Genomic DNA, 23707 nt, shown 5'->3' with positions numbered 1-23707 from the left:
TAATGGAAAGTTTCAACTCATTATTATAGTCTGAAACAAATTGCGCACAATGTGTTTCTCTTCGAGAGAGGGGAGGGGGTTTATCTTAGGTGTTTGAAACAGCGGAATGGGGTGGGGGTGGAGGGGGTAGGAGGAGGCATGAAGGCTAAATAGGGCGGACACATAAAAACGGCAAGGGGCAATAGATGCATGATCAGTTGGAGAGTACGCCTGTCCTCGCAGTGTTCCGCCCTCATGAACTTCTGGAGATACGAACCCCGCTGCAAACATACGCTGCTTCATACCGCTTCGGTCTCCGGCCATCGTCTCGCCTCTTGTTTTTTTAGAGGGGTCGTTAAGGAATTAATGATCCGAAAGCACCACCGTACCTCTCCATAAATTAATTCGGCGTTTTCAGTACATGCTTTACACCTGGACTTCCATTGCGTGTGGAGAGCTTGCACTTTCTTTTGTCATATTTACTTTTCTCGAGGATACTACCTGTACCCCTACTGATGGTAAGCCCCGCTCAAATTTTTATCTGAGCATGTTCGAATGCGATTCAATTGACATAACAATATATCCTAGAACATTTCGGTCAGCTCTATCCAAGTACCGTACAGAATTAGGCTACAAAATTGCAGAAGGCTCAGACGGGCTACATTTAAAAACAAATTTAAAGCCATTTAAATGATTGAAATAGCATAATTGAGAATGTTAGCCTATCAACAAAGTATCATGTTCGTGATACATTGCATTTAATCGGATTACTGAAGCTACTTCATGAAAATAATTTGATCCGAAATGAAATACATTGATTAAGGTATACCCTGACGCACGCCAGGACAATGGTGCGAGAAAGTGTTTCACAGAAAACAACTAATGAGGTCATTTTCTGTTAAAGAATGTTACGAATACGTACTTTTGGAGTTTTTAACTGTTGCAACTTGCATACATAGATTATGATGTTATTTCTTGTGGTTGTTGACAAATTGGCTCTGGGTTAGACACCTGCACGAACAGTATTGTGCGCGTATTTCCTATTTGGTAACCGTTTGGTATGGCTACCCGCATGTTTTCATCAAAACATTTATCTCCAGGTTGTTACTGATTTGTCAGATTTTGGACTGAGTCTATATGTAGGCCTATAGTCGAAGCCTACTTTCATTGATTAGACACCCCTGGACAAAGAGACACTGGTCTTCCATGCGTAAATTAGCTACGCTCCTCAGTTCAATTAGGCTATTTTAGATTTCTCAAATGCCAAAGCTTATTTCAAATAAAAAAAATATTATAATCATTTCGATACCCAATGGTTATTTAAGAACAAATGCCTGGATTTAAAACGTAATGGAAACGTGTTATAAGAAGAAATAACGAAGCAATGTAGGACCATTGTTTATCTATACCGCTACTACAAACACATGGCTTACACACACACACTCATCAAAGTCTATGTAGCCTATCGAATTTAGACGTTTTTGTAGAAAATCTCATTAATACAATGAGGGACAGTAGGTTTACCGTAAATATTTACAGGACTACAGACTCAAGCTGGCCTCTTCGACGCATGTAACCTACCTTCGCACTGCTCAATCTGCATCCACTTACACTAGCCTATTCCACATTTTTCAATCATTACATTACTCATTTGTTTGAATTAATGAATTGATGACTAATGACTCCACCAGAATTCCACAGTTTACAGCAAGTAATTCTAATAGAGGATTTGGGCATGGAGCTGACAGTAAGAGTAAACGTATCTGTTCTTAATTTTGAGAAGTTGGCCTCCTTGCTAAGTACAAACAGACCGATGCTTAGGCCTATAGCTTAGAAAGAAGAATAACAAACAACAAAAGGGAAAAAAGGGATGAATAAAAAATGTGATCGTTAGCGGTTATAGATTTATCATTCAACGATGAACTATGAACCTGCCTTGGCACAAGCGTCAATAACTTCGCTGACACATCAAACTGTTGCTTGGCCCTAAAGATATGGCCATTCACTTTTATTATAACTTCTATGGGGAGGAACACAAAATAATGTTTAATGAAGTGATAAGAATGTTAAAATATAAAATACTAAATTGACAGATAATAGATCAACTGATAATTATTGACTGTGATTGGAGACATAACTGGAAACATCCATTTGTTGTCTTAGAACTGTCTTCAAAACCATGTTGCTGCTGTTCTTGTACACTACTTATTGTCAGAAATGAGTAGAGCAATCATGCTTTACTTTCAGCCAAGTATATGCCAACCCATCGAGTGTACCGTGCTTTTTAAAATGAATTTTAAAAAATCCACTGTACAAAAAAGAAACATGGAATATGAATATGAATGTGAACTTAATGCCCCCATCCCTGTCAAATTCCTCAGGAAACACATCTAAAGGGCCATGTGCATAGTCTGATCACATTATTTCTGGTTAGAGGGAGAGAGAGAAAAAGAGAGAGGGGAGAGGAGTCAAATAAAGGCCTAGGGAGGAGGACTATGCCAGACCAGAGGAAGCAAACTGCCCAGGCCTAATTGCACCCTGGGCTACAATACATTCATTGCAAAATATGGCGCTGTCTCTTGTTCGGTTCAAAACTCACACTTGGGATTTTACGCTTTCTCCCGAACTGTCCCTCTCCCCTACTTTAGGCCTGCCTCACAGCTGATGAGCTGAATAACCCAACACAATAAAAGTGTTCAAACATATTGTTATTTATCCTTATAGACACCCTCTTATACAGTGGTTATTACAATATAAGAGCAGAACGAGGAAGAAATGTGATGAGCATCATTGTATCATTGCTGGTTACATCCCTATATGCTCTTTAGAACAGCTAGCACAGTCATTTTATTTGACATGTGACTCATTTAGCAGGCGCTCTTACCCAGAGCGACTTACATGAGCAATTAGGGTTAAGTGTCTTGCTCAAGGGCACATCAACAGATGTTTCACTTAGTCGGCTCAGAGATTGGAACCAGCAACCTTTCAGTTACTGGTCCAACGCCTTTAACTGCTAGGCTACCTGCCATAGGTCGTCAACATACTTGGGGAATACATCGACTTAATAAGTGGCTCTGTAAGAAGTTCTGTAGTCGCTGTTTTGTTTTTAGCGGTCTGAATCGCTGTAATCATGGGAGAGGCCCTCTCGGCACAATGAGCGTTTGTTGTCAGAGATGCACACACACGTTATCCCTCCACCCCATGGGTAATAGAGCTGATCATTTTCAGAACCCTACTGCCTCTTCGCCATGGTTCTCACGGACTGGCAGACACACACACACACACACACACACACACACACACACACACACACACACACACACACACACACACACACACACACACACACACACACACACACACACACACACACACACACACACCAGTCAGCACTCACACAACACAGGACCTTGTGTCACGACCAAGAACACAAGGTCGCACAAAGGTCAATGTCTAATTTTGTTACAAAAAAAGTTACAAGATTTCCTTGATTACATGTACAGTGAGCCATGGACGGAAAAAGATAAACACTGAGATATGAACCCAGACACACACACACACAGTGAGTGTGCACATAATGTTATTGTTAATGTGCATCTTTGCTGTTGTAACACTTGGTCCAGTTCCAATGGAATGGGCTCCAAACTGATGACGAAATGCTCACAGAGTCGCTCTCACCCATTGAGTTGAAGTGTCTGCTCTATGGTACTGTTGTTTGCCCAGGCCCTATTTTACAAACACTCGTTCATTTTAGTAGTGTGATTCAGTAATGTGTGTTTAAGCAAGAGATTTCTTAGGGCCAAGTCCCTCTTGTTGTGATGTCATAGATCCACAGAATGGGCGTAAACCATCTACAGGACAGAACACTGTGTATAGAGGGATTGGAGAGAATTGTCTCAGTTCTAGAACTGCCTCGCCGTGACAATCTGGAGTGAATTGTATTGGAGAACACGATTCTTGTTGTTAATATACTACAGTGGCAAATTGGTGTGAAGTCTGGCTGGTCTGGAAAAACAAGGTTCTATTCAATTCAATAGATCGTTATCATCCCCGAAGGGCTACTCTTGTGCAGCGTAAAAATACATGTACATACCGGTACATAAAAACATTCACACAGCAAATAATGCTTTTGATCAGGTTGGAAAACAAACCGCCAGGTACAACAGACTCATATCACACAGGTTTGAGACTACACTATACAAATGCAGTGATCTTCTTCAAGGCACTAAAGATAAAGATAGTGTGTAAGTACGTATAGTATGTCTAACTTACACTATAGCAGGCAGGACAGGAGGACAGCATATAGAAAAGCATTAGTACTTGTCTGAGTCCATAGTGGTTGGCCTTGGGCCTATTGATGCCGGTCTGGTCAAAGAGCAGAGCAGCAGGCTTGTCATCAGCGGCTCCACATATCTCAGGATAACTGAGGGAAGGAGGGTGGGAGGACCGAGGGGGGTCTCCTTTTGATGGGTGCTCACACAGGTCGGGGGGGTTGCTCTTTAAGTTTCTTGAAAAAGCGGTTTGGGCCTCCTTTGTTGAGGCCATTGGGATGCAGATTAATTCACAACTAATCAATACAGAGCTATCATGAACCATCTAATAGCTGACCTTAATGAGGAGGGAGGACAAGAGAGGGTCCATCTACTCTGTCTGCCTGTTCTGCATAGACATGGCAGTGTTTATGTAAGTGTATGCTCTCTACAATGACTTGGTCCTACTACCTCCAAAAAAAGCAAGACAATATTGTTTTTCAATTGGCAGACAAATTGCTTATGTAGATGGGTGTAGATGGGTGTTCTGGCTTGATCTCTTTAAAAATATGTCTGCTAAAGTCTGAAGCTTATGGAGTAGAACATTTCAAAATCATATTGTTACGTGAAATGTTTTTGCTGTTTCATTTTCTGTCCCATTTAATGTGTGGTGCCTGAAAAGGCATCAAACTTCTGGGAACTGCTCTTAGTCGGTTTCCCTGCTCTGACTTGCCGGTTACAGAAAAGAGAACATTAGTGTAACCTTTTACCCCATGTGTCTGTGTGAAAATCCTTACAGAGAGACTGGGTTACACACACACACACACACACACACACACACACACACACACACACACACACACACACACACACACACACACACACACACACACACACACACACACACCACACACACACACACACACACACACACACACACACACACACACACACACACATACATACACACAAACATGCTAAGTCAAAGCCAGAAGTACTTTCCTCTACACTGGCTAGACTACAATGACTACAATGTCCCTTTTCTCTTCTGCAAATTTCAGGAACAGGGTCACTCCAACGCTCTCAAGCAGCCCCCCAGCACCACGTAACATTTCCTTGAGGAGCGCGTCCATTGCTGGCTCCCAACAAACATGGACTGTTTTCCCATGCTTTATTTTCTGTCGGTAAGTGGACCACGCTTATTCAATTCATGCCATGTGACACCATTGCCACAGCTTTCTGCATTTCTCCCTTTCTTTTTCTCAGAACATTGATTTGAGGTTGGTCATATTTTAATATTAAATAACTCGATGGCACCAGTGAAAAGGAAAAGCGTCTAATCTCACTTTTACAGAGAAAATGTTGGTGGAATGTGCGGCACATGGTCCTTTGATTGACTCCTTGGTTGGGTCAGACTTATGAGGGACTCGGCTACTTAACGAGTTAAGACTTTGCTTTGACCCCAGGGCTGTTTCTCCTATGTGTCTAATCATAGTGGAAGAGGGAGAGAGAGAGAGAGAGAGAGAGAGAGAGAGAGAGAGAGAGAGAGAGAGGGTAAAAAGAATGGCCCCCCAGATTCCATTCAAAAAGCTGTGTTTTTAAACCAGCTGTTTACTCTTGGAGGATGTCGCCAGAGATAAACTGCATAGGGAAGATATCTGATCGGAGGCCATTTTACTGTAAACAAGCCAGACAGGACAATTATAACCAATTAGAGGACATTTACAGTGAGAACATTAGTGAAGGGTCCTACGGGGTGGAGGTTATGTTAGAAAAATAAGGAGATTTAGGAAGGGTAGACAAATGTTGAATGTCATTTTATAACAGTCCCTCTCTTTCTTTCTATTCCCTCTCTCTCACACACTCCATGTCCTCTTTTAAACTCCCTCCCTCTACCAACCACTTGTTTATTTTTACTCTGTTTTTGCCTTCCCAGAGACATCATGATTCCTGGTAATCGAATGCTGATGGTCATTTTATTATGCCAAGTCCTGCTGGGAGAGAGCAACCATGCTAGTCTGATACCTGAGGAAGGGAAGAAGAAAGCCCCGGGCCTGCAGAGTCGGACGGCTGGTCAGAGCCATGAACTGCTGCGGGACTTTGAGGCCACGCTGCTGCACATGTTTGGGCTGCAGAGGCGACCGCGGCCCAGCCGCTCGGCCACCGTGCCACGCTACCTACTGGACCTCTACCGACTGCAGTCGGGTGAGGCCGAGGAGGCCGGTGCCCATGACGCCGCCTTTGAGTACCCCGAGAGGTCGGCTAGCCGCGCCAACACCGTGAGGGGCTTCCACCACGAAGGTAAAGAGAGAGCGAATGGGTAAATGTCTGTCTGTCTGTAAAGAGGACCACATTGGTAGTAACTGTTGCGCAATTCCTTCATGCCTTATCCTCTGGGCCCAGGCCTATGCCCCAAGCCTAATCAATATATTGATTAGAAAGAGAGATATGCATGGATTTTGAGTACATGTGGATATCCAGAGGTGATATAACCTTTCCTCTGATAAGTATGGGAAAGGTGCATATTTCATGGATTGTACAGTTACAGTGCATGTCTATGACGTATGCCCCATTATAGAATCCATGTACAGTGCTCGGTATAGAAAATCTACTGTAAGTCAAGGTAATTGGCCAACCAGCACCTGAAACAGCAAATGGTTTGGAATGAAGCACTGCCTTCCCTAAAAAATAATCTTGAACCATTTTTTTTTTCTGGACATCAACAATCCATCCCCATTCAATAACATTCCAATAGTGATGGCAGCAACACATATCTCCCAGAACGTATTTTATTAGCCTGGGTGTGGACCTGTAAGCAAAGAATCCCCATCTCTCATCGAAAAAAAATTATGGGAAAATCCTACATTTCCTACACCACTTAAACATAAATGTAAGACATCCCCTCCCACCTTCAACATAAACTATGAAATCTAAGGATGTGGTCACAAAATGGTGGCCAAAGAGGGGGCAAGAATCAGTCAGACAAGTTCCCCTATTCCTGAGAGAATCTGCGGTCCGACAAAGCCAGCCGTGTGTTTGGTTAGCAGCTCAAGGAAAAGCATACCTTCATATTATTGAGTTACACTTCTCACCCCACCCAGCACAAGGGCTTAAAAAAAGCCTTTGACCAGCAGTAGTGTGCCTCTCTCTCATGTCTCCACCAGTTAAGATGGAGCTAGGGCCCTTTAAGAGGGACCTTCCTCCACATGCAATTATCTTTAATGCTACTCTGCAACCTTCTAAATAAAGTCCCTCCTGCCAACAATGTGGGCACTGGGAGTAGAGCAGACAGAATGGAGAACTCTGGAGAGCTGGAGTGCAAACTCTAACTTATCGTTAAAATTCCACGTCAATTCACAACACAGAATAATGGTTATATCTACCACAACTATATACCCTTGAAAGCGCATCGACTACAGCATGTTTGTTTCTCTGTAAGGGTACACTACTGCTTTTTAAATGCAGACACAAAATCCTCTCTGGAGATAGTTTTGAAGCTCCACTTGTCTGTAAAGGAATGCCGCTTCACTAGGCGACCGGAACTGTCAATCAAATAATCTCGAGCTGCCTGCACGCTGACCACTCTCTCCTAAAAAAGTACTTTAAAGTTGATTAAATACCGTGACTTACCAAGACATTTAGTAGAAAGAGAAAACATCTAGCTAGTAATCGACTCCAGCATTTTTGGAACGGGGAGACTGGTTAGTTTCTGTGCTTCCGAGAACAAACACTCACATTTTTCATAGCTAGCTAGCAAGGGACAAAGACAGAGGTGAGGGGCACAATATAGGCAGGTCGGCCACCAGGCAGACAGAGTCAAAACCGTGCGCTAGGTCTATCTATCACCAATCAAAAGCTACAGTTGAAGTCAGAAGTTTACATACACCTTAGCCAAATACATTTAAACTCAGTTTTTCACAATTCCTGACATTTAATCGTAGTAAAAATTCCCTGTCTTAGGTCAGTTAGGATCACCACTTTATTTTAAGAATGTGAAATGTCAGAATAATAGGAGAAAGAATGATTTGTTTCAGCTTTTATTTCGTTCTTCACATTCCCATTGGGTCAGAAGTTTACATACACTCAATTAGTATTTGATAGCGTTGCCTTTAAATTGTTTAACTTGGGTTAAACCTTTAGGGTAGCCTTCCACAAGCTCCCCACAATAAGTTGGGTGAATTGTGGCCCATTCCTCCTGACAGAGCTGGTGTAACTGAGTCAGGTTTGTAGGCCTCTTTGCTCGCACACGCTTTTTCAGTTCTGCCCACACATTTTCTATTGGATTGAGGTCAGGGCTTTGTGATGGCCACTCTAATACCTTGACTTTGTTGTCCTTAAGCCATTTTGTCACAACTTTGGAAGTATGCTTGGGGTCATTGTCCATTTGGAAGACCCATTTGCGACCAAGCTTTAACTTCCTGACCGATGTCTTGAGATGTTGCTTCAATATATCCATATCATTTTCCTACCTCATGATGCCACCTATTTTGTGAAGTGCACCAGTCCCTCCTGCAGCAAAGCACCCCACAACATGATGCTGCCACCCTCGTGCTTCACAGTTGGGATGGTGTTCTTCGGCTTGCAAGCCTCCCACTTTTTCCTCCAAACATAACAATGGTCATTATGGCCAAACAGTTCAATTTTTGTTTCATCAGACCAGAGGACATTTCTCCAAAAAGTACGATCTTTGTCCCCATGTGCAGTTGCAAACCGTAGTCTGGCTTTTTTATGGCGGTTTTGGAGCAGTGGCTTCTTCCTTGCTGAGCGGCCGTTCAGGTTATGTCGATATAGGACTCATTTTACTGTGGATATAGATGCATTTGTATGTTTCCTCCAGCATCTTCACAAGGTCCTTTGCTGTTGTTCTGGGATTGATTTGCACTTTTCGCACCAAAGTACGTTCATCTCTAGGCGACAGAACACGTCTCCTTCCTGAGTGGTATGACGGCTGCGTGGTTCCATGGTGTTTATACTTGCGTACTATTGTTTGTGCAGATGAACGTGGTACCTTCAGGCGTTTGGAAATTGCTCCCAAGGATGAACCAGACTTGTGGAGGTCTACCATTTTTTTCTGAAGTCTTGGCTGATTTCTTTTGATTTTCCCATGATGTCAAGCAAAGACGCACTGAGTTTGAAGGTAGGCCTTGAAATACATCCACAGGTACACCTCCAATTGACTCAAATTATGTCAATTAGCCTATCAGAAGCTTCTAAAACCACGACGTCATTTTCTAGAATTTTCCAAGCTGTTTAAAAGCACAGTCAACTTAGTGTATGTAAACTTCTGACCCACTGGAATTGTGATACAGTGAATTCTAAGTGAAATAATCTGTCTGTAAACAATTGTTAGAAAAATGACTTGTGTCATGCACAAAGTAGATGTCCTAACCGACTTGCCAAAACTATAGTTTGTTAACAAGAAATTTGTGGAGTGGTTGAAAAACGAGTTTTAATGACTCCAACCTAAGTGTATGTAAACTTCTGACTTCAACTGTATATCTCGCAGTGAAATACTATATTTTGACATTTCTTGGCTTGCAACTTTAGTAAAGCAGGGCCTATCATCAATGAATAGGCTAGGATATTCTACACACCACAGACCGGAGACTGAACACATTCTCGCATCATTAGCGAAGGGAAAGAGAAGGTGAGCCAGCTGCACTGTGATTGAAATTCTCTTAAAGTTAAAGATCCTAATTTCATTTAAACGTTTTAACATTTAAACGTTCACAACATTGAAATGTTCACGCTCCTTGGTTATCCATAGTTTGTGTAAGAGAGATATGTTAGCATGGGTGCTAAGTGTATACTGACAACTATACAAGATGTACGCGTAATACGGATAGCCCAGTCAGAAAGAACAGTTTTAAAATAGGCTTCATGTAAAACTGAGGGAAAGAAGGGTAAACATGTAGGCTATTTATGTGCACCAAGGACCTTCCCATAACATATGTGGATAAAGTATGTGCTCTAAATCAGATATTTGTCTTGTGTAATCCAGAGATCAAACACAGTGTGACAGTAGTCTAGTGTAGTGGATGGACGAGCAGGCAGAGCTGAAGGGCTGAAGAAGAACATGTCTGCCCTCAGGGGAGTAGGGATTAGTCAGCCTTAATGGGGCCTGTCTAACAGACTGTCTAACACGGCACAGCACAGCACCAAGGCCACTCAGGCACAAGGAGGCTCAGCCGCCTGTCTATGATGCAATGGGTATATGTGTGTGTGTGTGTGTGTGTGTGTGTGTGTGTGTGTGTGTGGGGCTATCTTGAAGATCTGTTTCTACTGCTCTCTTTGGGTGTTTTGTTTCCCGCTGTCAAACTATGCTAATAACATGCTTGGAGACTTTTTTTGGGGCGGGATAAATAAGATGAAACTAAGTTGTTTATTTTAAATTCCATTATGTACCGCTTCAATTTATTCCATTTTTTTATGATCACTACAAGGTAATAAGTTACAGCTGAAGTCGGAAGTTTACATACACCTTAGCCAAATACATTTAAACTCGGTTTTTCACAATTCCTGACATTTAATCCTAGTAAATATTCCCTGTCTTAGGTCAGTTAGGATCACCACTTTATTTTAAGAATGTGAAATGTCAGAATAATAGTAGAGAGAAGGATTTATTTCAGCTTTTATTTCTTTCATCACATTCCCAGTGGGTCAGAAGTTTACATACACTCAATTAGTATTTGATAGCATTGCCTTTAAATTGTTTAACTTGGGTCAAACGTTTTGGGTAGCCTTCCACAAGCTTCCCACAATAAGTTGGGTGAATTTTGGCCCATTCCTCCTGACAGAGCTGGTGTAACGGAGTCAGGTTTGTAGGCCTCCTTGCTCGCACACACTTTTTCAGGTCTGCCCACACATTTTCTATGGGATTGAGGTCAGGGCTTTGTGATGGCCACTCCAATACCTTGACTTTGTTGTCTTTAAGCCATTTTGTCACAACTTTGGAAGTATACTTGGGGTCATTGTCTAATTGGAAGACCCATTTGCGACCAAGCTTTAACTTCCTGACTGATGTCTTGAGATGTTGCTTCAATATATCCACATAATTTTCCTCCCTCATGATGCCATCTATTTTGTGAAGTGCACCAGTTCCTCCTGCAGCAAAGCACCCCCACAACATGATGCTGCCGCCCCCGTGCTTCACAGTTGGGATGATGTCCTTTGACTTGCAAGCCCCCCCCCTTTTTCCTACAAACATAACGATGGTCATTATGGCCAAACATATCTATTTTTATTTAATCAGACCAGAGGGCATTTCTCCAAAAAGTACAATTTTTGTCCCCATGTGCAGATGCAAACCGTAGTCTGGCTTTTTTATGGCGGTTTTGGAGCAATGGCTTCTTCCTTGCTGAGTGGCCTTTCAGGTTATGTCGATATAGGACTCTTTTTACTGTGGATATAGATACATTTGTACGTTTTGTTCATTTGTTCCTCCAGCATCTTCACAAGGTCCTTTGCTGTTTGTTCTGGGATTGATTTGCAATTTTCGCACCAAAGTACGTTCATCTTTAGGAGACAGGACACATCTCCTTCCTGAGCGGTATGACGGCTGCGTGGTCCCATGGTGTTTATACTTGCGTACTATTGTTTGTACAGATGAACATGGTACCTTCAGGCGTTTGGAAATTGTTCCGAAGGATGAACCAGACTTGTGGAGGTCTACATTTTTTTCTGAGGTCTTGGCTGATTTCTTTTGATTTTCCCATGATGTCAAGCAAAGAGGCACTGCGTTTGAAGGTAGGCCTTGAAATACATCCACAGGTACACCTCCAATTGACTCAAATGATGTCAATTAGTCTATCAGAAGCTTCTAAAGCCATGACATAATTTTCTGGAAATTTCCAAGCTGTTTACAGGCACAGTCAACTTAGTGTATGTAAACTGCTGACCCACTGGAATTGTGATACAGTGAATTAAAAGTGAAATAATCTGTCTGTAAACAATTGTTGGAATAATGACTTGTGTCATGCACAAAGTAGATGTCCTAACCGACTTGCCAAAACTATAGTTTGTTAACAAGAAATTTGTGGAGTGGTTGTAAACGAGTTTTAATGACTCCAACCTAAGTGTATGTAAACTTCTGACTTCAACTGTACTTAGTCAAGGCACCAAGTTCAAGTTTACAATGATAGAGCAATGGAATGAAAACTTGTGAAAAGCAAAACATGTTAGTTTCACGTTGGGAGAAACTGTACAGGGAAAAATGCAAAGACACCTCTTGAGGTTAAAGATGCAATTAACCATGGAATACTGCAGGAATTCAAACTATGGTAAAAAAAACGGTGTTTTTCAGGCCTCCACTTAGTCTTAGCTGCCTCACCACCAAAGGATTGTCTGTGCGAATCCGTAATGATTATTCATGATGAAAATGATAAATGTCCCCAGTTAACAAACTGCAGAACCAATCAAAAAACACAGCAGGTTTTAATAATGCGAACCACCTGGGTAAGATTAAGGCCTCGGTGTGAAATAACAGGGCCAGATTGAGCAGAAAAATAGTAGACACAACATTCCTTTCCCAACAATGGTGATCTTGCCAGAAATCTGCAGACTGTGCATGGAATAGCTACCCTACTATGTTTATACTGTAGCTGCTGTACGTTAATCACCACTCTCTAAGTAATGCATGTTTCAGGAAAGCGCTCAGAGAAAGGCATTGTGGGAAGTCCTGGAAGGTCCTTATGGATAGATAAGGATGTATAGACAATGTATATTTGCACGCTCAGTCCCTGGAGGCTATGCTAAGCGAACATGGACATTATTTTGTGTCAATTAAAGCATGTTACACTGACAATTGACAGAAAGGGAACTGATTTAAACAACCGATGGTGTAATCGTTTTGGAGGGAACAAGTGAATAGTAACAAGAGAGAAGGGAAGGGAAATGCAGTATTTTCATATTTTACCATATTTGTCATGCAAGGTCCTTCCTTTGAGAGTTCACAGAGGTCAACAGTTTTTTCCTATTGAACTGGATTCTGAAGTGAAGCAATCACTTCACTCAGTTCATCAAGGATGAACTCTTAAATCAAACCTATAGATGCTTTCATCAGATTCAAGATGGCAGCTCATACAGACTCCCTTGATAAAAGTGCTGACATTGACTGTGTCCGGTTTTCTTTCTCAGAGCACATGGAGCGGGTTCATCTGGGCGATCTTCAGACGAAGAATGGCGAGGCCGCCCCGCTGCGCTTCCTCTTCAATCTCAGCAGCATCCCAGAGGACGAGCTGCTCTCGTCGGCCGAGCTGCGTCTGTTCCGGCAGGAGATCGACGAGGCCATTTCGGGGAGCGGGGGGGACAAGGAGGGGCTCCACCGGATAAACGTGTACGAGGTTCTGAAGCCCCCGCGGGCCGGGCAGCTAATCACGCGGCTCTTGGACACGCGACTGGTTCGCCATAACGCCTCGCGCTGGGAGAGCTTCGACGTGAGCCCCGCCGTGCTGCGTTGGACACGGGAGCGCTTGCCCAACCTCGGGCTCGCTGTGGAGGTCCTGCACCTCAACCAGACACCGCGCCACCAGGGCCGCCACGTCCGCATCAGCCGCTCACTGCACCAGGAACCTGGGGAGGACTGGGAGCAGCTACGCCCCCTGCTGGTCACCTTCGGCCACGACGGCAAGGGCCACCCGTTGACGCGCCGGGCCAAGCGCAGCCCAAAGCAGCGGGGGCGTAAGCGCAACCGCAACTGCCGCCGTCACGCGCTGTATGTGGACTTCAGTGATGTGGGCTGGAATGACTGGATAGTGGCGCCCCCAGGGTACCAGGCATACTACTGCCATGGGGAGTGCCCCTTCCCTCTGGCAGACCACCTGAACTCTACCAACCACGCCATCGTGCAGACGTTGGTGAACTCGGTGAACACCAACATTCCCAAGGCCTGCTGCGTGCCCACGGAGCTCAGTGCCATCTCCATGCTCTACCTGGATGAACACGACAAGGTAGTCCTAAAAAACTACCAGGAAATGGTAGTGGAAGGGTGCGGTTGCCGCTAACACTGACTATGGGCAACTTTAGGCAGGCAGCACAGACGCTAAGAAAAGACCCCACTTTACTCCCAAAAATGTTCACTTGGACCTTTATTTATAACTTTTATGTTGCGATGTATGTTTGTCTAATTTTTTGGTTTCCTTGACAATATGATCATATATTTTGACAAAATATATATATATATATTTATATCTACATATAAAAAATAAAAGTGAGTCCTTATTTTAAACATAAATAAAAAGCTGTACAACTTTTCATAATGTATATTAGATTGTATAAGGTTTTTTTAAATGAGAAAATAGTATAAAAAAAATAAAAAATAAAAATAAAGTTTATTTACTGGTAATATTTATTGCTTTTATATTATATACATTTAAAAGAAACAATTCAAACATAAATTGCCTTCCAATATTACATTTGAGCAGATCACAAGAAGCACAAATTGTGTACTTAAACAGAGCACTGTGTGAAATTATCACAGCACTGATTTGTTATGAATCAATCGAAGTAATCAGAAATGTGCATTGATTTTAATTCACCTCTTTACATTGATCTTTAAACCAATGATTTTATTAGATAAGTCCCTTGAGTGAGAATTAGATTTTTTATGTATAACTGTAAAAATCGATCAGATAATATGGGTTGTGAAAAATGAAAAGTTGACAGCAAAGGTCCATAACTGTTTTATATGAGTTTGTATTTAACACGTTTGGGTCTGATACTTTTGAAAATGTACTCAAGTAATTGTTACAATTCATTATAACAGAGGAAACTTTCTGATGCTCTGTCTCTCCCAAATAAAATAATGTTCGGTTTCATATCTGGCATTATTCAACTTGGATTGATTCACACTTGAGTAAAGGACTTTAGTAATTTCTCAACATAGCTGTTTTGTAAGATGAAGATCACCTTTTGCCATTTATAAGCATAAAGAATAATGCAACAATTAGAGACCAAATAGACCTAGGCATGGGATACGTGTGGATAGGCTACACTATGCTCAAATTTCACTTTTATGTCAATTAGTTTAACATGTGGGGTGGTTAGACACTCGCTAATTCAATTGCCATCTGGGCGGATAGTTGAAATTGATTGTTGGAGACAGTTGAGAAGTGATCCAATTGTTTCCGACGGTTTAGCATTGGGGGCACAACTGTGGACGATGCGTCATACACTGACACATGGCGATACCCGTTCTCGGAAGAATCAAAGGTTAGACCGTCTGTCTCCATCCTTTGTCTTCGATGGCTCATGCCGACAGAATAAAGACGCCTGTCTCCAACTTGTGCCCCATTAGACAATGCACTTCTACATCACTTATTTACAATCGGATGACTGCACCAAATTATGTGATAACGTTTGGAGAGGGGAGTCTTTTGAACTTTTCAGGACATTACACTGTACGTAGCATTCCCCCCATGTCCCTGCATGAGCTTAGTATAGGCTAGGTGACATGTCGTAAGATAAATACATTTGGCATTATTGGAAAAATTATATTGTTTCAGCTTACCTTGGAAATGTTTTAGGCCTGCGTGCTTGGAAAGAGTACAAGGCATACTTTTCTTCCCCCAATGCACAACAGACTCAGAAAAAGCAATGTCTCCAATCCGCACCAAAATGCATCACCACGGGAGTCACATAAACCCAAACAAGCCTTTTTGCCATGGTTGAGGTCAGCCGGTTGTTTCTGAAGGGTTTGACCTAAAAAATCTATAATGATTTTCAATTAACCTCCCAATTGCTAAAGTAACGCAAATGAATGTGCCAATATTTTTGGTTTACTCAATTTGTATTTTAAATCATAGGTTGGCGGGTGGAATTATGTGGTAGACTTGTCTATATTCCAATGGAATGTGTGTGGCATGGTTTTGTAGGTGTTATTTAGTCTTTCCATCTTAGACCATGATTTCTGCTCACCTCAGAGAAGTTTACCACAGTCAACCTCAGGCTCTCAGACAGCTGTTGGGCTTGCCTTTGATGCCCGCATATCAGGCGTAGCCTCGTCAAAAAGAGAGGCTGAAAATAAAATAATTTAATTTTGAAGTGGCTGAAGGCAGAGGGGAGTTCTTCATTTTAGCAGCTTGACAGCGCAGTTACACACATTTCAACTGATCTCCTGAGTTTAGATAACATCAGCAACTTATGGTAATTGTCTGCCTGGTCATTATCCCACCAACACTGTTAAAATGAAGTGCTTTGTAACACCAAAACTTGTGGCAACTGAGCTGCCACCAACTTGAAGGAGATGAAACCTGAACTGCTGGAGTATTGAAACACATCATCCTGAGATGTTTCGAAACATTACATGGTGTGTTGTAACACCACAAAATCAAGTGTTGTGTAACACCTTGCTAGGGAGTGGGACTGGGAGCACTAACAGAAAAGATTGAAAACATTATTTCGGTTATTCAAGTCCTGTTTAGTGCAGAATTAGATACCTTCTCTTTTGGTGTTGTTTTTTCTCTCTAAAGCTTCGAAACACCATTATGATGTTTTGAATCCTGTCTAGTGCAGAATTAGATCCCTTTTTCTTAAGTGTCGTAATGTATAACATTGTTTTATGTATTTTATAAGTGGACATTTTATATCATTTTGCCAGGCATTGTCAGACAGTTTTCAAACCACCAGCACTAACTGGCAGGTGTACTGTAAAAATGTAAGATTCTACCCTTACCTCTTCCATTAACAACCATGACAGTCTGTGGGAATTGTGTGCTGTCCTCATTGAATGTCAATTTGTCTGACGGTTTTGATATCCATTTATCATGATCCATTACACGTCATGGCACAACAAGCGTAATACTAATACATAAATATAATTTCCTGTCTTCAAACATGCATATACTGTGTGAAAAAATCATAAAGTCAAATTTTTGGGAATTACCCACAATCTTCTAAAAACAGAGTCACTTGGAAAGATAGGAAATGCAAGGTCATTAAAACCAAAGAAGTTCAATCACTACATTTTCTCTCTTTGGTTATCCTCATGAAAGATACTTACATTTTGAGCAACATATTCAGTTGGATTTATTCTTACATTATTTTGGTCAAATTGAAAATATTTTAAGCAACTTGCATACATTTATTTTAAAGATATTTCAAAACTTTATTGAGACAGTTCTGAAATGACAGAAGGGATAAAGATAGGTGGGAGAAACAGATTGAAGAGTTGGAGAGGGGAATTGAACCCCGGTCTTCGGTGGGGAGAGGGGGGATTAAGCCAGGTGACTTATCGCTAGACCACAGGCTCTGCACTACTTGCATTCAAGTATATGTTGTTGTTGTTTTGTCAATTTCAATTCAACCCATAATCATTTCTTACAGTGTGGCTGTGTGGTTGAGTGGGTAAAATTCCAACGAAATGTACCATCTTACTGCCCCCTGTTTCCAATCTGTCTAAATAAAGAGTTGAAAAAATTAAGGTGGAATACCACAACAAATATTCTCCATAGTCCCTTATCATCAATCAATATTTAGGCTATAAACCATTTGCATTTATAAACCATTGATTGTATGAGAAACACTGTTTTTGTGTTTTGATGCTGCCTTTTACATGCACTGAAACCCCAAAAAGGGTTTTCACAACACTCTCTTAAAAACAAAGATATTCAGGTTGAAGAACCACTTTGGGTGTTTCAGAGTACTTAATTTCTCTTTTAAAACACATTCTGTGTATTAAAATGCTTACATTGGGTTTCACATGAGATTGGTGTCACCTTAATTGGGGAGGACAGGCTCGTGGTAATGGCTGAAGCGGAATCAGTGGAATGGTATCAAATACATCAAACACATCCATGTGTTAGATTCCATTCCATTTGCTCCATTCCAGCCATTATTATGAGCCTTCCTCCCCTCAGCAATCTCCTGTGTTGGGTTTACATCCAAACACCAGAGCTCAGCTTTTCAACGTTTCATGACACCATCATGGTTTTTTAAGACTTTCTATTTGTACAGTGTATAGCCTACCTTCCACAAAGACTACGCATGTTTATTAAAATGCCTGGAAAGCAACGTAGTATGTAATGAGCCAATAGTCAACAACCTACTATTAACTTCAAGGCCAATGTAGGATCTTCAAAGTCTGAACTTTGGGAGGGGCGGCGGTATTCAAACGGCATATTGGGAAACTATTTTAAGATTACTCATCAGTTGTAATGGTTGTGCATACATTCTAATGGAGACAAAATATTTCATTTGACTTTTTCTGGATTTGCAAAATGAATATTTATTTTAGAGAACAGATTCCTTTGGGTTGCTTTGTCATGCATTCTGATGTGATGCAAGAGGCCATTCTCACACAATTGCAGGTGAGTCATTACACGCTGAGTCTGTTGACAAGGGACAACACATTTCCTGGTTGACCTCTTCAAAAAGCTTTTTTTTTCGGACCTTCTGCAGTAAAAGGTTAGCGTTTATAGACGATAAACTGTCCTTCAAGAACATGGAAAGATGATCTCACTTTGCTTGGCCTTACTGGGTGCTCCATGTCCTTATCATCCCAATCTCTTCCTCGAAGTTCATGTAGATAATTGCGTCTCTATAAATCAGAGATCCGCAGGTTAGACATTGAGACAACACATAGGCCTATCAGTCTTGCTTTCCTAGAAGACACGGTTTATATTGCTGACAAGCCCTCCGCAGTAGCCTCACTTTTTAAATAGCTATAACAGGTAGGCTACTAGGCTAATGGGAATACGTTGTAGTATTCTTAAGGTCCTACACATGACCTAACAAAAAAATATTATCATCACTGAAATGTATCAGGGCAGCAGACCACCAAGGCAGACATTCCTATTCTGAACCCTGGGCTATAGCTACAGCTTTCTGTTTAGTTTCTATTGCTTTGAGGCAGTAAACACTACATTTACCAGCTGATAAAGAGAAAGGCTAGCCTTTTGTTTGTCGACCGAATACATGTAGGGCCCACCAATGTTCTTATGGACAGAGAGCTTATGGACAAAGCTCTCTCTTTCTTTCCTTCTCTCTTCTTCTCTCTCCCCTTAATATTACCAGATTTCAATGGCAGCCCTTGGGCACCTGGCCTCGCTGGACTTAAGTCCTTCGATTGGTTTGAAAGCGGTCGTTTCAGATAAAAGGGGGGTGCGTCCCTACGCTAGAATGAGATCTTAAAAGCCCCTGTTAGAACGGGGCGTTGCCCTGTCGTCCGGCTCCAACCTGTTCCACGGTGCATCTTTGCCCTTCATCACGCCACCCCTCATCTAGGATTGGATGGGGAGGATTGGGTGGGGGTGGAGGAGGATTGGATGGGGAGGATTGGGTGGGGGAGTGATGAGAGCTGATGTCAGTGCAGAAGGAGGTCAGGGCCTCTCATTTCACTCTCCCACTCATGGAATGGTAAAACACGCACGCACACACACATACACACACACACACACCGAGCCGAGGGGGTTGAAACACTAGATCGTGACCGTTGCCCATCTGTAGGGGTTATCTGTGTCACACACTACCCCTCACCTCTGCCTGTAACTCATCTCCACTTATCAAACACACCTCTGCTCTGACACATGGTACCAGGACATGCCCTTGTACGCTGAGGGTATGAAACTGTTATCAAAGGAATAAACTGGCCTCAGGCTCATCTGCAACGCGCACACTCTCAGAGGAGTGGAAAAAGTTGACAGTCCTTCACTGGCAACTCTGGTGTCAATGGTTACTGTAACGTAAAGAAAAATACAATTGCCATTTTCTTTGTTCTGTAGCGTAAATACTGAGTTATTTTCTTCACTTGTCTATCAGATATTCCACCTTAACAACTGTTCCGAAACATAGCACGGGGGAAAAACACATACAGTGATTAAAGCCCACCAGGTCTTAACGACAGTCTTCTCACTAATACACACTGAGAGATTTTAGTGGAAATTTCCACTTGGTGAAGAAACAACCGACAGGTTTTTAAATTGAAAGTGCCGGTGTCGCTGTCTGGACGGAATGACTCTTTTGTTGGGTGAGTCTGCAGTCTATAGGGATACCCTGCAGGGCAGGGTGTCCCTATGCTAGGCCTTTCTTCCCCGGCCCCGGCCCCTATGCATTTTCATTAGATATGCCTAATGAAAAAATGGCCGCTGGACAGCCCAGACCCCCAACTGTCTCCTGGCCTGTAGTTAATAATAATCTGGCCCATCTCCTCTACCCCTTATGGAACAGGTGTGTTTCTACCTTAACTGTCTAAGCCTACTTTACTTTTTCAACTCAAGATCACAGATAGATGACAATATTGCTTTCACCTATAAACTCGCTTGAAAATCTGTGATCATGAAGGAAAGGAGATGAGGGTGGTAGACTCAGGTTTTGCCACCCCTCTTCCTTCAGTATTCCTGTGGCAGGAAGTTTACCAAAAGCTATGTTGCACTATAAGTATCACTCAGCGCAAAGTGAGTCCACCAACGCCCTAGCTAACTGTTGCAAACTGGTCTGTTGTAAACACCCTCCTTTAACGAGACAAAGCAATTCTCAAAGCTGAAGGGCTCTAACCCATCTGCCACCACCCACTTCAACGGACTAATCCACATTTCAGACATAGGTCAGGTTCATAGTCAGACATGCAACCTCGTCCACTGACATAATAGTGTTTACATCGGAGCAGTTTCCCTTTGTGAATTAGGTTACTAGACCTTTCTCATTCAGATCGCCTAAACATAGGGAAACAGAGATAGGTTCTGAGATACAACTCGACCGAGGGCGGCCTGCCTGCGTTGGACCTGAGTGTTTATTTGATAACAGACTCCCTCTATGTTGGTACGTAGGGCCTTTGTGTGGGCCCTCAGAGAGGCAGTTGGATTGTGCCCGGGTTTTTTGTGGGCTACAGTTTGAAAGCAACAACGTGAAACCGGAGCTGTAATGCGACCTTGAGGCAATTAGGCTAACAATAGGCCCGTTTTTTCTTCCACCTCTTTTGTGCTGCTAAACACTATTTAAGGGGGGAAATACGAGGAGAAACGTTTGGATTTTTTGGATCAGTAGAGAAAATAAACTCATGTAATGGATGAAATCAGCCATACTTGTAGTTTTTGCAGTGTAATCATGGAGGGGCCCAGCAAATGTCAGGCAAAGAGTTTTTGGGCTGTGCCCAAAGATTATTTTTGAAGTTGTCTCACCTTGCTTTTTTAAAAGTGGGTGCAGTTGGAAGTTGAGGGGGGGACATGAGGTAAATGGAAACAATTTTGGCGGAGTGCAGTCGTCCCTTTCCCATGTTTGCAGACTTACATAGAGGGGTAGCTAGAGGGAGGGAGAGGCAGGGAGAGACCGGCACCTCCCCACCTTCCTCCCTCCCTCCCTTTCGCTGCCGTATTCTTCCCTGAATGGAGTGTGTCCACCGGATCTGCCTGGGATGAAATGTCATATCTCAGACTGATCTTTATCTCTTAATCGCTTCCTTTGTCTCCCATGATTCCCCAGACCCTCCCTTGCTTCCCTCCACGGACCAAGGCCTTTGATGTGTCAGACATGGTTAGGGACGCTGGGGGTGTGTGTGTGTGGGGGGGGTGGGGGGGTGGTCTGGTCTGGCTCTTCTCTAAACTGAACTAAACGAGAGCTGTAGGAGTTATCAAGATGCACCAGTGGAGGACACCATTTGAAGAGGGCTGGTGTGTTATCGAGGATGCTGCAGTGTTTCCAATGTGGTTTTAAAAGTGTGTGTGTGTGTGTGTGTGTGTGTGTGTGTGTGTGTGTGTGTGTGTGTGTGTGTGTGGTGTGTGTGTGTGTGTGTGTGTGTGTGTGTTTAAAATGAGCAACCAGCCTGGAAACACAGGGTTGAACTCAGATGATGGTGGGTTGGCCTCCTTTCCCATCTCTATTGGGCACAAACAGATAGTTGTTGTGGTGTCAGAGCCAGCCAAATATGAATTCTACACAGAGAGAGGGGAAAAATGATTAAAAAGACACAATAAGAGAACCAAAGAATTCCTAGGAAGCTTTTGAATCCAGGCTCTGGCTTGGTTTTTTAAATGCAGCTGGACTGAAGATGGGGGGGTACTAAAGAGGTGAGAGTAGAGAGAGGTCAGAGTGTGCAGTTCTGCAGTTGCACAATATGGAAGAAAGAAGGGAGTGAAAGAAAGGAATAGGTAGAATGGAAAAGGATGAGTGAACAACAGGGAGTGGAGAAGGGACAAGGGACAGTATAGAAATGGCAATGGACAAGGGAGAGAAGAGAGGTGGAGAGAGGAAGGAGTGGAAGGAGGGGTAAAGAGAGAGCATGAGTGAGGGAACCCAGCCAGGCCTTTTGGGTTTCATTCTGAGCGACTGGAGTATGGCTGCTTCAGAATCATAATAAATGTGCTGCTGCTTTCCATGCGGGAAATTTCTGTATGTGGTTCTCTCTGTACTGAAAAACATCACCACAGCATGATGCTGCCACCCCCATGCTTTACCGTAGGGATGGTGCCAGGTTTCCTCCAGACGTGACGCTTGGCAGTCAGGCCAAAGAGTTCAATCTTGGTTTCATCAGACCAAAGAATCTTGCTGTCATGTGTCTTTTTACTGAGGAGTGGCTTTCGTCTGGCAACTCTACTGTAAAGGCCTGATTGGTGGAGTGCTGCAGAGATGCTTGTCCTTCTGGAAGGTTCTCCCATCTCAACAGAGGAAGTCTGGAGCTCTGTCAGAGTGACCATCGGGTTTTTGATCACCTCCCTGACCAAAATTGACAAAAACCTGTTTTCGCTTTGTCATTATGGGTTATTATGTGGAGATTGCTGACGGAAAAATGTATTTAATCAATTTTAGAATAAGGCTTTAATATAACAAAATGTGGAAAACGTCAAGGGGTCTTAATACTTTCCGAATGCACTGTAAAAGATACATAAGATGTATCAGGGACAATTGTTCTCATGTTGACTCATGTGATGGTCACAACATTAAATGTAAAGCCAGCAGGGGTACATTATGTGCCCCCTCTGCTGGCGGGATACAACATGACACTATGTGTCTGGCCACACACACACACACACACACACACACACACACACACACACACACACACACACACACACACACACACACACACACACACACACACACACACACACACACACACACACGTCATACACACAGTAAGCTAACATAGCAGGCGTAAAAGAAAAGCCTGAGCGGCGTTTCTTTCTTTCTGGTCCTGACGAGAAAAAATAAAGGAGGAGGAGGAGGTTCTCTTCTGCACTGTTCAACCAATCCAGTAAGTGTGGAGGAGGAGTTAAGCTGGAGTGTCGCCTTGTTAATTTACAAAAACGGAAGTTGTGTCACAGGCTCTCTTTCCATTTCCCCTGAAAACCGGATGCATCCGGTTGTTTCCACCCCTCTGAAGGTGCACACACAGGGACGGTTTGCAACTTCTGGTGAGGCGGCAGGTAACCAAGTGGTTAGAGCGTTGAGCCAGTAACCAAAATGTTGCTAGTTCGAATCTCTGAGCTGACAAGGTGAAAGATCTGTCTATGTGCCCTTGAGCAAGGCACTTAGCCCCAATTGCTCCAGGG

The 23707-nt window shown here is 42.8% G+C and overlaps 1 protein-coding gene across 1 annotated transcript; it reads left to right on the top strand.

The window, feature by feature from the left end:
• Positions 1–300: 300 nt before the first annotated feature.
• On the top strand, positions 301–15043 carry bmp4 (bone morphogenetic protein 4). Its single transcript, NM_001139844.1, has 4 exons — positions 301–497; positions 5291–5413; positions 6166–6530; positions 13365–15043. Exons 3-4 carry the CDS (start codon positions 6173–6175, stop codon positions 14228–14230), a joined length of 1224 nt encoding a protein of 407 aa, NP_001133316.1. The 5' UTR covers positions 301–497; positions 5291–5413; positions 6166–6172; the 3' UTR covers positions 14231–15043.
• Positions 15044–23707: the final 8664 nt, after the last annotated feature.

The sequence above is a fragment of the Salmo salar genome, chromosome 01 (genome assembly GCF_965601325.2).
Source record: "Salmo salar chromosome 01, fSalSal1, whole genome shotgun sequence".
Lineage (NCBI taxonomy): Eukaryota > Metazoa > Chordata > Actinopteri > Salmoniformes > Salmonidae > Salmo > Salmo salar.
This window is presented reverse-complemented; position numbering and strand designations above follow the sequence as displayed.

Bases quoted from the DNA above. Each gene is read 5' to 3' on its own strand.
- bmp4 (NM_001139844.1), top strand. From the start codon at position 6,173: ATGATTCCTGGTAATCGAATGCTGATGGTCATTTTATTATGCCAAGTC. The intron at 6,531-13,364 runs GTAAAGAGAGAG...TTTCTTTCTCAG, and splicing joins GAGGGGCTTCCACCACGAAG to AGCACATGGAGCGGGTTCAT.